Source organism: Leuciscus leuciscus (assembly GCF_965113295.1).
Source record: "Leuciscus leuciscus genome assembly, chromosome: 25".
Classification (NCBI taxonomy): Eukaryota; Metazoa; Chordata; class Actinopteri; order Cypriniformes; family Leuciscidae; genus Leuciscus; species Leuciscus leuciscus.
Genome location: NC_138724.1, coordinates 23,214,440 through 23,231,534, shown reverse-complemented (window position 1 = coordinate 23,231,534; position 17,095 = coordinate 23,214,440). Strand labels below are relative to the sequence as shown.

General features: G+C 37.9%; 1 protein-coding gene across 3 annotated transcripts; it reads right to left on the bottom strand.

Moving 5' to 3' along the window:
* Positions 1 to 1,939: 1,939 nt before the first annotated feature.
* Positions 1,940 to 16,273, bottom strand: ppp6r3 (protein phosphatase 6, regulatory subunit 3). Of its 3 annotated transcripts, none has more exons than XM_082159611.1 (25): positions 16,073 to 16,273; positions 12,434 to 12,612; positions 12,050 to 12,283; positions 11,716 to 11,902; positions 11,499 to 11,636; positions 11,205 to 11,270; positions 10,911 to 11,023; positions 10,662 to 10,775; positions 10,447 to 10,576; positions 9,956 to 10,108; positions 9,404 to 9,562; positions 9,240 to 9,304; positions 9,002 to 9,117; positions 8,840 to 8,925; positions 8,631 to 8,717; positions 8,298 to 8,395; positions 6,293 to 6,347; positions 6,060 to 6,190; positions 5,846 to 5,967; positions 5,573 to 5,747; positions 5,075 to 5,172; positions 4,809 to 4,992; positions 3,489 to 3,599; positions 2,630 to 2,716; positions 1,940 to 2,537 (listed from the first exon to the last, which is right to left on the bottom strand). In XM_082159611.1, exons 3-25 carry the CDS (start codon positions 12,274 to 12,276, stop codon positions 2,486 to 2,488), a joined length of 2,754 nt encoding a protein of 917 aa, XP_082015737.1. In that variant the 5' UTR covers positions 12,277 to 12,283; positions 12,434 to 12,612; positions 16,073 to 16,273; the 3' UTR covers positions 1,940 to 2,485. The 3 variants fall into 3 exon arrangements, with proteins under 3 accessions (XP_082015737.1, XP_082015738.1, XP_082015739.1); XM_082159612.1 differs by having other exon boundaries at positions 8,298 to 8,377; XM_082159613.1 differs by having other exon boundaries at positions 8,298 to 8,344.
* Positions 16,274 to 17,095: the final 822 nt, after the last annotated feature.

Sequence of the window (17,095 nt, the reverse complement as noted above, 5' to 3'; positions counted from 1 at the left end):
CATTTGGATGTTTTAAAAGATCGGATACCAGACACAAGATCGTTTTTCTTCTTTTTCTTCTTGACATCAATATTTATGAAGTCTCTTATGGTATAAAAAAAGATGTCCCACATATTTTAGTATAACTCTTAGGCCTATAATCTGTCATGTTAGGCTAGCTAACAGCGAGTGAGAGAGAAAAATAATATATTTGATTCATTCATATGAATAAACTGCTAGGCTACATTACAGAAATATGAAACACATAACACAGAAGACTATATAAGACAGACTATGAATGGAAAAAATAAAGACAATAGTTATAGATATTTTCAGTCTATTTGTATTCATAAACAACCAAATTAAACGAATTAAACAAATAATAATTACAGGCTATTCAAAACACCCTCGTTGCTTAAATAAAATTTAAATACTCTATAGCTAGTAGTGTCTAATGAAACAACCATTTGTATCTATTTATTCTATCTTTAACTCGGCATTACAGTTTAAATTACATTAAATACGAGATTAATACATACGTTAAAAACCTCATTTTCGCGCATGCGCGTCGAACATCAACTCCACTACGTCTTTTGATGAATCAAGTACGTCATCGCGCTACAGGCTGCAGCATTTTTAGGTGTCTCGTTAATCAGAAAAACTCAGTTCAGGTCATGGAGCTGCTAGTAATGAGCTGATGCGACCAAGAACAAACCTGAACTAATGTCAAATTCGCAGCATAACCAGCCAGGAAGAGCAGATAACAGCAGAAAACTGGATTTGACTGATTCAAGATGTAACGTTAGATGGGGAACTAAATCGCTCCAATTATAATCAACACTACACGCGACGGATTGTAATGATAGATTTAAATCATTGTTATTCCGTATGCTGATTATTGATAATGATAATTCACGACCTAAAACCTTATTTACTGAGTAGCAGCAGCTACTGACAGTCTTAACTCTTTTGTAGAGGATTCTTAAAGGGACAGTTCATCCCAAATATACAAGTTTGAAACACGAGTTAGAAAATAAAATAAAAATCAGTAAATGAATTGACTAGTGTTTACACAACCTATGCGTTACAACATAAAGAGACATACATTAAGTTATGAAACTTAATAATTTAAAGCCTTTCAAGTGTGACCGTGCGTATTTCCATACTATTTTGCAATATTTTACCGCCACCTATTGGACATACACTGTGTACTGACCTGCAAACTGAAGCCATGCAATGTGTTCCCTTCACAAAGCAAACTATGTAACGGATTTTTATAACGACCTATCATGAAGATTCCTTGATGAATCAGGCCTACATGTAAACAGTAGCCCAGTTAAGAACAGCCAGTTGGAAATAAATCCACCATATTGATCAGGATGATGGAAGCACATACCAGACCTGGAGTGAAGTAGGACAGGCCTTGCCCTGATCACTGGCACAATCAACTCTCATTCACAAATATGTTTGATTCACAGACAGAACCTTTTCTTTCTTGCTGGCACAGATAGCGTTTTATTACAAAAAGAAAAAAAAAAGTTGATGCATGATCATTGTAGCATTACCAGGAATATGTTGCATTCCCATCACTCTTCAGGTAGAAAGGTTGACTTGTTTGGGGAGGATAATGGTTATAAAAGTTGGGCTGTATTTAATGCAGGCCCGTAGGTAAGAATCAGTCTTACTAGCTACATGCAAATGGAGACCCATCTGTTCATTCACTCCAGATTCAAATTTCATCAAAGGGTGGGAGGGCATGTATGTAACATCATCTCTTTTTAAGAATAAATTAAGTTAAAAACTATACCAAAATGTGTTTCTTTTGTCCAAATCTTGCTCATATTGAAAGGATACAAGAAAAATTTACAATTAACACCGGTGGCAAAATAAATCAATTTCAGAATATCTTAAATCAGTTTCCCCTAACAATACGTTTAAGAATAAAACAGACCGACATAGGTTGCCAATTTAAGATTTCTGTGGTAGCTGTTGCTTTTACTTGGAAATTAAATAGCAGATTTTTGTGCAAGAGGAAAATCCTATCAAAAAGACAGCTTATGTTTTGGTCACACTTTAACGTTCCAATCGGTATATTTCGGTTTAACAATCCTCTGTTTCTGTATACATTTGTCTTTTATAAAATATTGTTTTTTTTATTCATACAATCATTTTTAACTAGCAACATTACTATTCACTTTTAAGTGGCAAGATGTCAGACAGATCACCTAATAAGAACAATAGTATATAAACGACTGAAAAAAATCATTAGAGTATGTTTCTCTTCATAACAGTTCAAATTTTCTGTACAACTGTCTAATATGAATATTGCTGGTCCTGATCTGGTGGCGTCAGTGCAGTGCTGGAGTAAGAGACGACAGCAGCAGCGGTGGTGGTGATGATGGTGGTGGTGGTGGTTTCTTGGGGGCTCCAGTCTGACACTGGCCTCTCCAGGTGACCCTGGAGGAGGGGTGTGCGGGGGCAGGAGCGGACTGACAGCGCTACTCTCTCATGCTGGACCGTTCACTGCTGCCTCGGGGTTGGCCGTGCGCTGCTCTGATCTGGTTGGGAAAAGGGGAGGGGCTTGATGTGATTGGTGGAAGCAACACAAAACTAGAGGAAATGGAAAAAAGGTGGAGGGCACAGAACTTACTTGGCTTCATCCATAGCGGCCGCATCCTCAAGAGGACCATTTAGAGCTTCGCAATGGGCTTTTGCTTTCTCTTCTAAGTGCTTTAGACTGAAGGAGAAAAAGAAAAATGACAATTAAAAATAAAAGCATAAAAATAGTGGGGAAAGAAATGTATGTAATACTTAATATTAGTGTCCTTGTTACACATGTACAAACTATAGTAATAGCAGAAAATTATACATATTTTATACACATACTGTGTGTGTGTGAGAAATATAATATATACACATTATGTAAACAGACTTATGTGAGATGCGATTCATCAATTTTACAGCCCTAGTAAGTACGTTAATTAATATTGCTATTACATATTACTGTAACAATGACACCTTAAAATAAAGTGTAACCGAAACTTCCATATACATGACAAATTAGGAAAGCATTTTATAGTTCTAGTGATGAACTTTTTAGTATCTAGACAATATCTGAAATTAATATATTTATACATATTTTGTGTGTTATAAATGCATAACTGAACTATTATAACAGTGAATATATTTATGGGTCAGTATTTATCCATCAACAAGATTGTCAGTAGATTCAGGATATTACACAAAGGGGAGCCAGTACTTTTGGTAATATGACAACCTAAAAACCTAGAGACACCTTTGGCCAATAAACAGAAGAGGCAGTTTTAAAATCTACTGAAAGTCTTGTCGTTGAATAACAAATATTGTAAATAAGCATCTTGTATGTAAATTCAATTGCATTATGTTTATGTTGGCATTATAGTAACATCACTGAAAGCCCCATATGGGCCAGTTCCTAGACTCTACTAAAAGAAAATTAATTGTTTTATTAATACAATAAAGACTCTTACCCTGGTTTCTGACAGTTGCCAGGAGGACAATTGCTTTTCTCAGGTTCCCCACTCTCTGCAACAAACAACTTTGCAGATGCGTCTTCAGAGGTAGATCGTTTCTCTTCCTCGCTACAGGACAATCAGAGAGGACAGCATTTTAAGGAGCTTTCATTGCTGCTCTCTTAAATACGAAAACCCCCATTTTAAATCCCTGGACAAACATGCAGAACGTAACGGACCACACATTCAAAGCAACGGGGCAAAACGAAAAATGTTCTGAAATGGGATTCGATGGACAAATGAGATGTGAGCATACCGACTTACAGAGATGGGAGTGACTATGAACCACACAAGAACTGGTTTAGACGATGAGCTCGTTTAGTACGTTTAGTAGGTGAAATGGTGTAATAAAGCTAGCCATTTTTGCAACATGATCGCATACCAGCCATCTTTACCTTTAGGGTGGCATCAGTAAAAAGGTGTTTAATTAGGGTTCAGTAACAACTATATCCTCCACTTAAGACTGATGCAAAGAAGATTATGGCATATTTCTGGTCTAGGGAAGGTCTACAGAGAAGCATCCTCCTTTATCAAGACGGATTTACACAAATTAAAGTTCACGCAGTGTCTGGATATTAACGGGTCTGCTCATACTCATTAATTTAACCATGTGAAAGAACCATGGGACCAAACCTCAGCAGAGGATGAGGAGGGAAACCATAAATCACCACCTGCTGATTTGGAAAGACTGGGAAACATATGGGCTTAAATCTTTTGGAATCATAATGAGCTACATCTAAAAGGATGTATAGGGCATTTCATGCCGTTAACAACCTGTACAACTGACATTAACATGCAAATGGTGATGATACATTACGGCTTAAAAGAAAAACAAACAAACATACGAACGAACGAACAAACAAAACATGGTTACAAACCAAAACGCAGTGGCTGACATGGGAAAAACCAAATAAAACAAGACACGCCCCCTGATTGGCTGTACATACCGATACGATTTCAACACTCTGAAGCCACACGCACGCCAAAGAGAGAGAGGAAGCTCATGTTGTAAGAGTTGCAGTTCAAGAAGGACAGATTGTTCTTTTTTTTTGCATTCTCAAACAGACAAAACAGATGTTACAAAGCTCTGCATCTTAACAGCCCCCGTTAAAAAGAGACAGTGGGCGGTCCAGGGCCTGACTGACTCTAGGTACAGGAGGACGACGATACGTGACAAGGAAAAATCAGGTCTACATGCAGAGTGAAGTGAAGCTTGTGTCTCAAAGGGGAGAAGAGGAAGTGATGCGAGGCATTGCGTGTGAAACCTGCAGGACTCACCTTTTGAAAACAGCAGTTTCAGTTTTGGCGTCTACAGTAAGACTGACCGTCTCCTTCATAGAGCCATTGGTGACTGTTTCTGTGATGCGGTCACTGACAGGCTCTTCCTCAGGGTCCGAGCCATCCCCTACCTTCCCTCTAGGGGAAGTCGGGGTGGTTTCATTGGAAAGCCACTGATCCGTGTCTAAACAACAAGATGGTTTTATTCGAACCGCTGCGAGAGTTGACATATGGACAGGAGGAATAGTAAGAGGGCCTATTCTTACTTTCTTGATGCATGGGCGCATTGACTCCCAGAGGGTCCACCGCTTCTATGCTGGTATCCATGGCTACAGGGGAATTGCTCCTCAAAGGATCCTTGGGGCTAAATAAATAAAGAAAAAAAAAGAAAGAATTTTTTTTTAAACCTCTAATGATTTTTCCACATTTACTTGCTTTGAGCTGCAGTATGTACATCTTCACTAGTGTGGGTCGAATGCATTTCTACAATTCATAAAAATGCATGAATATAATTTATTATAATATAATTATTTATTATTATATAATGCATTTAAATGTTAACACATAATATTTAATATACATATTAAAAAGGAGAAAAGGGAGCCTTTTACAATCAAAACCATTGAAAATTGAGAAGACTGTTAAATAAAAGTCTGCATAGACTATAAAAAAATAATAATAAATGCATGACCGCTCACATGACCTTAAGCACAATCAGTGCAAATTCATTTTAAACGTGCATTCAACACAGCATGTGAATGTACCTGACGGGTGTGAAGCTGGAGAAGTCGGCCCAACTGGTCTCTGTCTCTGCGTTTGGAGAGCTCCAGCCTGAAGATTCAGGTGCTGCAGCCGGTGAGGTTGACACAGGTGCGCTGGGAGTAGTGGAGCTGCCAGTGTCCATGGGTATGTCATCAAAATTTGCCGTCCATACCGGCCCTGATCCGAAGCAAGACACAGAACAAGGATGTGTGATCCTTGAACTTCAGCTAAAAGCTAAATGGTGGTATATCGCAGCTGAGAAATTCTATTCTCACCATCCCCCGTGTCCACTTCCATTCTGTCGTCAGAGGTGGCGTTAGTGGACTCGAATGCGTCTCGCTTCCCATCCTCCTCCTCAGAGTCCGTACTCTCTTCACTGTCTGTACTTCCTGAGCTCCTGTGTAGGAAGTAAGATGTGGAGACTAAAAAAAAAACAGCAGCAACATGATGAAAAGCATTTCAAAAGTTATGTTCCATTGGTTACAATACCTGGGACGTCTCTGGGCTTCAGGGGCAAAAGTGACATCCTTCTCATCCCAGATATCTTCCTCATCTGATCCGGCATCTTCAAACTGCTGGATCTTCTCCTTACAGCAAGCCTCAAAGAGTGCCATGTTTGCCTATGGGAACAGCATGAACAAACTATGACAACACATCATGAGCTTTACAATAAATTCAGCTAATAATTAAAATTAATTTGATTAAATGTATCACATACTTACACTTTCATTAGTATTCAAGGAAAAATTGATGTCTGATATTCTATCAAAGGGAATACTGCAAGGTTAAAAAGAACAGGTTTTAGTTTGGTAAGGTCCTTAGAGCAGCACCCCATCACCCACAGCATGACTAACACAAAAGAAGAACCCATTCAAATGTGTTACGGTCACCAAGGCCACCACACCAGAATATTCAGAACACATGGGTAATCAGAACGGAGACATTTAAGTGATCAGATAAAACACTGTATGATCCATGATTTAACACACACAACCCCCAAAACAGGCTTTGTGAGTTCATTGAAAATAGGGATGCACCGATTCTGAGCTCATGTACTCTTACTCATAAAAATGCTCCGATACCAACAACCAATACCAGGCAGTGCGTGTACAGTGTTTGTGTCCAGACAAAGAAACACTGACAACAGAGAGAAGGCTATAATGGGGATAAATAAGAAGGCTGTCTATGAAGTAAATGTATCTTATTAGTGGAATATTAAACAAAATATAGTGCGCAAGCTGATAAGAGAAAAGCGCGCAGTGGATTGAGCGCGCATCGGCACAGACGCGCGAGCTGGTCGAGCGCATTCCTTTTTCACAGACGTCAGTGGAAAGTTTGTAGTTTGTAGAAAGTAAAACAAGGGATGTAGCTTATTAACGTTAACACAGAGAGAGAGAGAGAGAGAGAGAGAGAGAGAGAGAGAGAGAGAGAGAGAGAGAGAGAGAGAGAGAGAGAGAGAGAGAGAGAGAGAGAGAGAGAGAGAGAGAGAGAGAGAGAGAGAGAGAGAGAGAGAGATTCTGTTGAATGCTCTTGATTGCTTTTTCACTCAGCACATGTTATTAGGATTAAAAACTAAACCGTTTATGCAAGTAAAACATGAACTGTTACTTGATGTATAATGAGTGGTTCCCTATATTATTACAGGACGTGCGCAGGTCAAGAAGTTCCATGAACGCAAACATCTCAGACAACGCGCAAATACTGAATTGCCTTTCACGTCTTGCGCTTGTACGGACGAATTCACACAAAATTATGTAAAAACACAGTATCCTAGTAAACAAAGTCAGTTATATCTCAAGTGAACGTATACAGTATTTTCAAACGGGGTCCGTGCGTTCGGTCTTAAAGGGGCAGCAGTCTAATAACCCTGCTGCTGTTTTAATGTTAATCAAACAAGGGACAAAAAAAAAAATTACTCACTGCTCTTGACTAAATAGGCTACCTTCTGTAACTTTGCAAAAAGATCCATCTGTATTTAATTTATACAGTAAAGAATATGCAGTGTTTTTTTCACATTTGATTACTTTATTCAAATTTCTGTACCTGTTAGATCCCGAACTCTAAAAAACACTATTTGCAGCCTTTGTTCTATTGTATTTGTGCTATTTGTAATTCGATTATTTGTTCTTATTTTAGAACTGACTGCTTACTTGTCTCTAATAATGTTTTAAATTCACATTAATTAGGCTGGTAGTTTTTGTTGTAGTATCAAAATTGGAATAAAGAATTGATATTTCACTGGTGTCTAAACATTTGAACCACTGACCCCCACTGGAGCTGCTCTAAATATGTGCTGTACTATTAAATGAAAGATAAAATAAAATATGAGCAATAGAATGAACAGTGAAAGTAACAGAAGCTCATACAATGCATTTTAGCAGGCTTAATTAAACATTAAAATAACAGAAGGAAATATATATTTGATGAACAAATTAAGCCAACTAATATGATTTATATTCTTTTGGTTTCTCTACTAATACATTTACAAATTACAAATGCAGTGAAAATACAGGTATCGGTGAATACCAAAAATTAATCAGTATCAGTATCAGTATAGTACTCACTCTGGAAAAAGTGGTATCGGTGCATCCCTAATTGAAAAGCAAAATCACATCCCAAAACAACCTTAAATCAACCAAAGCCCCACCAATAATGCTAAACCCTCCCCAATGTTACCAGCAGAAAAGGCGGTAAATTTGAAAAGCTTCATGCACGATGGGTACTTACTCCCCGACATCATCCTGATCGGCGAACTCTTCGTCATTGAAGCCAAACTGCTCAATAAAATTGGACGTCATTTGTTGCATCTGATAATCAGAAAAGGCCTGGCAAACCCAGGACCAATGATAATGATATAGTCTTGACACTACAAACAAGCTTAATTTTAAAACAGCTGATAGCAGTTAAGCATCTTGCATCAAAAAAGTGTTAAAAGGACTAAAACAATTTATAAATGCATTAACAGCTTCAATAGAAAGAATTAGTTTTATATTAACAGTACCATGAACATATTATCATGCAGATAGCAGCTTTTATGAGCTCATCCAGGCACAGACTTACTTGCTGTAGGGAGGAGTCCTGATGAAATCCACTGTCTTTGAAATCTACCTCATCATCGCTGGATGAGTGTATGTGGTGCGTGTTAACCTGAGAATGGAGGAAAGCAATGGGAAAATATAGTTTAGATGCCAATTATGCTATCAAAGCTACTTTTAAGCATCATAAAACAAAAGCAACAGAAACCAGTGAATAAAACTGAGCACACTTACTAAGTCTACAGTGTTTTTCTTGTTTGTATCTGCTAGCTGTCCTGAAGTAAAGGCCTCCCATCGTTCCCTGTCCTCCTCTGAAAGCTCTGCAAGCGAGGAAATATGAGTGGAAATGGCTTTGAAAAAAATTGCATAAAGATATGTTAATGCTGTCAAACGAACCTGAGATGAGCTGCTGAATTTGTGCCCCATTGGGGCCCTTGTCACTGTTGTGGACTATAGAGTTTGCTATTCTTGTCAGGTGACCCATGTAACCTCTCCGCCGCCCACCCTCGGCCCTGAAGAAAGAAAGGAGGATGATTCAGTAAAGGCCTCTCCAGACAAAATCACAGTCACAGATGTGTAAATAGGATGGTTCCTCTTCTTCACATGTAGCCAATCAGATTTAGGAGTTACTTACTGCTCTTTCTCATTTGATCCCCAGGCATCAAGAATTCTTTGTATTAACTGGCACTTCTGAAAGAGCTGCAGGTCAGAATGGAGAAGAATACATTAAACTTTGATGTGTGAAGCAAACAGCTTGTTTCTCAAAGAGTGAGTGGGTGGAAGGGATGAAAAACCCACATGTTTAATAAGGATGTTTTCTCTTATGGGCTCTTGGTCGTTTTCTCTGTTTATTTCAGGAGATTCACTTTGGGTTGAAGGCATCGCTAAGATCATCGCCGTACAGATTTCTACTTGTGTGTGTAGGAAATTATTCCATAAGTATTTGAAGTACATGTCCTGTAGACAAAAAAATGAAAAATTATTTTAAAACAGTTATGGCTATAAAGCACAGATTGTATTATAAACATCCTTTCTGTCCTAAATAGTCTAAACTGTAATGAGCATGTAAAGTTTCAGTGTGACTAATTATAAAACGGCATATATAGTAAGTATAAAGCAAGATAGCTGACTACACATTAAAAATGTAGGTGTCAGTAAGATTTCTTTTTTTTTTTATTGTTTTGTTTAGCAAAGATGCATTATATTGATAAAAAAAACAGTAAAGACATTAACAAAAAAAAAATACTATTTTAAATAAATGTTCTTTTGAACTTTCTATTCATAGCTAATCAAGCTTTTCTCATAGCAAAAAGATGTCACAGATCTCTTAACTGTGTCTCAAACACTCACTAGTATGACTCCCAAAGTGTTGAGGGCAATGAGCTCCTGGTTGATGATATGCGTGTTGGTCTGTAGAAGGCTGGTCACTAGTCGCACCACATTAAGACGAGTATTTCCCACCGGTGGATCCAACACTCCCCATGTGGTGTTCAGGACAGTTTTCTAATGTTAAAAAAAACACAAACAGTAAAGACAAGTCTGAAAGACCTAAATGAAATACAAAATAAATAAATAAAGTCTGTAAAAATAAATAAATAAAGCTATTTATAAAGCTAAAGGCTAAACTGTTTCATTGAATTTGATACCATCACAGCATATGTATGTATAACAAGCTATTCTTTGAAAGGGTAAGAATTCTGCCAGGATATATTTGTACAGGAACAAAGTCTTGTTGTCTAAAGCTTAATGTAATTAGGAATTTGGAGATTACAGTCTAAATGAGGTCAGCTGATATAATGTGCCAAAGTTGCAACACACATTCACAGTGTTTTCACACTCACCTTTGGGGGCTCGAGCAAAAGCTGGTGAAAATCTTTCAGTCTTGGTCTGACGGCATCTAGAATACTCTGATTGACAGAGAATGATGGGTGGTTCATTCCAGGGGGGCAAATCTCCAGATGGCCTTCAAACCTGAAAGAGAAAACCAAGAATGATTTTCAGACATAAACTGAAAATGCAAAAAAACAAAAATGCACTTGTGCTAAAATGTACTTACGCTGGTCTTCGTGTCTCAAAGAGAGTTAGGAGAATCTGGATTACACTGACTATGGCAGACTCGTTCTTCTCTTTGTCGAAGATGTTTGAAAGCAACTGCTCTACTGTCTCTTGTCTGAATAGGAAAAAAAACATTCAATTCAGTACTACAGTTTTAGCGTGCCTGAAACTGGAGCTCAACCTTAATCCCTCCAAAAATGCCACTTTATGAAGTCAATAGAAATACATTTATTGACATGGACAGACTTACTTCTCCAAAGTGGCCAGCAGGGGGTCAGGCTCCGAGCAGCCCTGTACTTGGAACATTTGATCTCTGCTCAGCCGAATAATCTCACAGAGCGACTGGGACGCGTTTGAGTGTCTCTATGTGAAGGGAACAAACAATTACTGTTACGCAGCTATCGAGTAGGGATGGGTCATCAGGACTCAACAATAAGAGACGGTCAGGCACGCATTTCAGTTTAACTTTCCACCACAAAAAAAAAGTTATACATTTTAAATAGAATTTTTTGTTTTGTTAATATCTTTATTGGACTTCACTTACATCCTCATCTTGTGATGGTTGTACCATGTCAACCAGCCGCTGTATAACTTTCTCTTCATTTAGCCACTGCAGGAGAACAGATGAAGAGGAAACTGTGAGGTGGTATTATGATGACAGTGAGTGGATTAAATGAGTAATCCATGATGAATTCCCTGCTGTATTCAAATAAAAAACATCCAGATCTACAAAACAAAATACTGTGCATGCACAAAACCAAACCGCTTTACCTCAACAAAACAGAGACGTAGCATCATAGAAACCTTAATATACATTCATGTAGGTATGATAACTCACATTTAATACATCTTGTCTAAGCTGCTGTGGCTCAATGCAGGTGAGCATCCTGAGCAGGAGGTCCATAATGGCAGAGGTCCCTATGTGTTTGATCATCAGATCCACAAAGTCTTCCCTCTTCCTGAGGAACTCCACGATCTAGAGGTAAAAAGGAGATTTAGTTCACCTTCATGCCTCCATATCTCCTGAACACAAACCAGCACGTCTGATCACGTACCTGCTCTGGTTTTCTCCCAATAAGGATGCTCAGGACCTTGCTGAAAAAACTGGCCAGCAGTGGATTGAGGGGAGGCTCATTCTGTAGGAAACTGTAGAGTTTCATCAGTAAACTTTCATCTTCACCCAGCCTGTCATTGATCTGGCCAACGTCTGAGGTCAGGAGTTCACAGGATATGTTGGGATACCTTTCCATGAAAAAGACATGCAATTAAACATCTAAATAATGAGTCAAATACCCCTTAATTTAATGCACCCTAAAACTAGACATCCAACATAGGTCAAACAGTCTTTTTTAGCACAAGTGTTTGAGCAAGCATTAAACATATTCATACTTATATTTGATCTTCTCCTCCACATCATCATTGGGCTCCTGGGTGATGTAGCCAACGAGATCCTCCATGCACGGTGGCCTCACCAGGAAGTCCACAAGCTTGTGGTTCTGAGCCTTGCACTCCTGTAGGACGTCCTCCTCATCCATTACCTCTGTCAGCGTAACATCATCTTTCTCCAGGAGCGTGTCAATGTGGGACGTCGTATGCAGATCAAATTTCCAAAACATGGTGCTGCTGAGGAATAAATAAATAGGAGGGGGTGGTTTTCAGATGCAAGAACTGAAAACAAAGTCAGGTTTTGTTCATCTATGAGTTTTTTTTTTATTGCATTGTGACTGTGAAGATGCTACATTTAAAAAGGTGACTAATTACGAAAAGGCTTACCTGAGTGTAGCACAGACCAGAGAGTAAAAACTCTGATTAAAAATAAAATAATGCTTGTGCTCTTTGGGACTTCTGGCCCATTACAGGCACCACAGGCGGTAGAAACTGGACAGACCCTCAAGTAAAGGATACATGCAGCAGAAACGTCCTCTGCCACAGCAAAAGCACTCAACACACACCTGCAACAGAGAACAGACAGGATTGAGTGTGTTACATCTAACATACCTTAGCCATCGGTAAAAAACAGTGAAATTCATCTCTCCTCTAACCCAAACAAATCAAAGATTAGTTATTTCTATAAACAGACTTGCCCGATTTTGATCACCCTCGCTAGTCATTATTAGTCACGGCATTAAAAACAAATATATCTCAAAAAACACATGCTGTTAACAACAAGAAACCCTTTTCCAGTTTGTCAGGTTCTCAAAAAGACAATTTAATTCGTTATATCAAAGAAGTGTGATTTAATACAGAAACAATGCACCAGTTTACAAATTTAAAAGAAAAACAAACAAGTTCCTTGTTATGACACTGACAACCTAGCAACACAACAAAAACAGTTGCACTAATACCAGACTAACTACTCTGATCAGTCACTACCTCAATGTGCACATGACTTTGTGGTTTCATTTTCCTTTCAGTTAGTTTTTCTTTCAAATAAGGCAGAGATGATGGAATATCTCAAATAAGAGATTCAATTATACCGGGTTAAATCCAAATAAGAGATTCAATTATACCGGGTTAAATCCAAATATGACCATTTGACAGCTTTGGCATCAAATTATTATAAATGAAGAGACCAACACGCAGCTATGCATTATTAAGGGTACCCAACTGTTTTTCCAGTCTACAAGGTGGATGGACACACACCACTGAGGTGAAAGGTTACAATGCTGGCAAGCAGCCATCTGGACTTTCATGAATGGTTAAGAGGAAGGAAAGCTTATTAATAGACTAAGGGAGTTGAGCTAGGCTCACTCGAAAGAGCTTTGACATTGGCCTCCATCCATTCTCAAGTAAACATGCTTTCCGTCAATTTACAGACTTTTAAAAACATCCCAAACAACCCAACATTCTTCCTAAAACTCCTTCAAAAAGAGCTATTGCTATAAAAGTTCTTGTGATATCAATTTCACAAATAAAATAACAAGCGTTAAAACATTTCACTGTACAGTGACATTAACTTGAAGTTTGCTATAGAATTCAAAAGTCTGTGACCGAATTAATAAAGAGAACTTAATTTCCTATAACAATCCTGATTTACTTTTAAATCTGTATTTAAATGTATAGTTGTTCAAGCCTAAGCAGTTATAGACAAACTCAAATGATATAGGCATAAATTATCACTGCTATTGCAAAAACAACATCCATGGGTGAAGCAGTTTGGAGGGTTGTGTGCTCACATATTCTCATTAATTAAAAAATGACAATTAATAGCCTATTGATACTTAGTTACTGGGTATATCAACAAATACTCTTCACACAAAATGAAATGGCCTGTTCAAAAGTTTCAGGTCAAAACACCTGCTTAAAGAAACTTTTATTCAGCAAGTCAAGGAAGCAATAAATTGATCAAAAGTGACAGACTTTTACATTATATTAAGTTCTTTCAAATAAATGTAATATTTTCTATTCATCAAAGAATCCTGCACAACTGTTAAACACTTTTTTTTATTATTATTCTGAAGGATCCTGTGACACTGAAGACAGCTACAAATTCAGCTTTACCATTACAAGGAATAAATTACATTTTAAAATTGATTAGAAAACAGTTATTTTAAATTGCAATAATATATTGTAAATTTTGTGCAAATAAATGCAGCCTTGGTGAGCATAAGAGGCTTGTTTCAAAAACATTTTTAAAAACACCACGACAATTTTTTTTACATTAATAAAAAAGAAAAAAAGGAATACTAACAATACCATCAATCAAAGTGACAGATCATGATTATCTAGCCCTTCCTCTTATTCTTAACTCATTAATCAATAGTGACGAGCGAGTTTTAAATTAATATGTAGCGACCTATTTTTTACAGTCTATGGTAGCGACGAGCCAAATAGAACATCTATAATTATATGCGTGCATTAAAAAACAGACACCACAGGTTTTTCTCTGTAGCCTAGACTGCCTGAACGAGTATATTAATAATACTATGCATAAAGCTGACATCCAAAACATTACAGAAACATAACATACTTTTGGTCAATAAACTTCTATGACTGGATATAAGTAGAATGACCTTTTCTACATAACTAGAATTAGGCACATTTCTTTTTCATCTTTTAAAGTCTGAAAATTTCACATGCACTTAAAAACTGACTGGCATAAAAGTCTCAATTTAACGTAAACATATCTTGGTCGTCAAGAACATCTATTCCAGACACTTGCTTTAAAATGAATGTCATCTATTTATATCACCTTATACCAAAAGACCATTTCTACTTAACTGTGATTTACTAGTCTCTACCTTCATCACAAAGCTAGATGTGATCTTTTAAGACATTGACACTCGGTACAAATCTTTCCAGGTTCACTTTATCTAGTGCAAAAGGTTGAAGAACAACATACTACACTAGATGTTATATACCTGTACCATTCAGCTTGAGCAACTTTGAGCTGAAGAAAGTCCTCGTGACTCCCTCTCAGGGGCTATAAAAAGTGTTGCCAAACCTCTCCAGCATCCCAGAGGCCACAACAACACCACAAGTCCTCCGGTTGCACTCAGAATCGAGCCTGCAAAGATGATCTGCCTGAGTGAACTATAAAAATGGCCTGCCTTGTCAAACCAACTAGATTGTCTTTAACAAGAGTGAGCGATCTGCTCATGCTAACAGTCTTGTATGCGCCTTCATATAAAATCACATCACACAAGATAAGAAATAAACAGCTGGAAGATTTTTGGCAGTGTTTATAAGGATGTGGGAAAATAAATGCAAACACAAAGATCTGAGATCAGCCTCGTAACCAACTCCACAGAGCTTGACGACTGTTTAGAATCTACAGTGAAATAAGATTATTATAGAAAAGAATTACATTTTAAACCCAATGTCTTACCCTCTAATTAATATAACCAAAGTCCTTGAAAGATCCTTATGAAACACATGTGTAACTTTTTTTTAATATGAAAACAAAAACAGTACCTAAAACACTCGATTTGTTGGGTCTCCAAAACATGATCTTAAAAACAACATGTGCAGACGGGTTTTCTGTTGGTGTTTTGGTGATGTCTCAAGACCCAGTGAACTGTCTACCTAGACAGCATTTTTGGGCACCACAAGCCCGTTCGAACATTACAATAGAATCTTCATAAGCACTCAAATTGCCCCAAAATGTTGTCTATGCGGACAATTCACAAATATTTTGATACACAGGCTTTGTGTCTCACTTTCTGAAGTTTTTCGGTATGTCGGGCCCCGGCATTAGCCGACACTGAGCTTCCGCCAGCGAAATGTTCAGATTTGACACTTTTATAGAGCCTGGGTTGGTTTAAATACGCCGTTAGCCATATTATATGTAAAAAATAATTTAGTTGAATGGGAGAAATGCTGGAGATATAAAGCATTTTGACTCGACAAAACAGAGAAGTGGCAGCTGGCTAATGCTAAGCTACCAGAGACACACACAACACAAATACGTACCGATTAAGAAAGCGGAATATTGCCAAAGCCCGGCATGAAGACGGGCGAACCTTTGGATAAAACGGTCACCGGAATAAAAAAAGAAAAAACAGGTCGAGGTATGAGAAAATGAGGTGTTTATAACAGATTGTGACAGGCGCGAAAAGAGAGACCATCAGAGTTCACTTTTCAAGATGGCGGCGTTATCAACTTCAACAGCCCCAACCCCCACCTAAGGTAGAGGAGCTGTCAATCAAAATCCACTGCTGCGCGCTGATTGGCTACAGTGCATGCCAGTTAAAGCTGGTCGTATTTGTAATCTCGGACCGTGTGAGGTAAATCTTCGATTTAGAAACGTCATGTAAACAAGGATAATCTTTAAAACACCATCCCCTTTGTTGGAAATAGAAAAAGTGTTATAACCATTTCTTTTAGAAGCATTATTTAAGTGAAACTAAATAATTAAACACACCCACATTACCTAGGGCCAATAGTATTTTAGGTCGATTTAAAATCGATCGTCTGATTGGATCACGAGAACGCCAATCAAGTGCCGATTTCAAAACTAAAGTACGGCGATATCAAAACGCACATATTGCTTTATCTTACCTTCTTTGTGAGAGCTTGTCCCTTGAACTGAGTTCTTAAATTTCATCATATCCAAAATATAAAGACGACGGGTTTGTAGTTTCTTCACAATGTTACACAGAGCACCTCGTTCACAGTGTCGCTTTCTGTCTTAACCTGGCCTTAACCGGCTCGTTACTTGCAACGCCCTAGCAACAATAAGACGTCACGGTGATTGACATGCAGATGGTCCAATCAGCTACGAGTGCGTGAAACACATATTACTGAATGGAGCAGCCAGATTGGAATTATTTGCCAGAAAGGCATTATTTCAATGGGCTGATCACATAAAACAGGAGTTTAATTCACACCAACCCATATAGTATAAAATAAGCGTGTTTTTAAGATATAGTTCACGCAAAAACAAACAAACAAACAAACGAATAAATGAATGAATAGTGAATGATTATTTCCAGG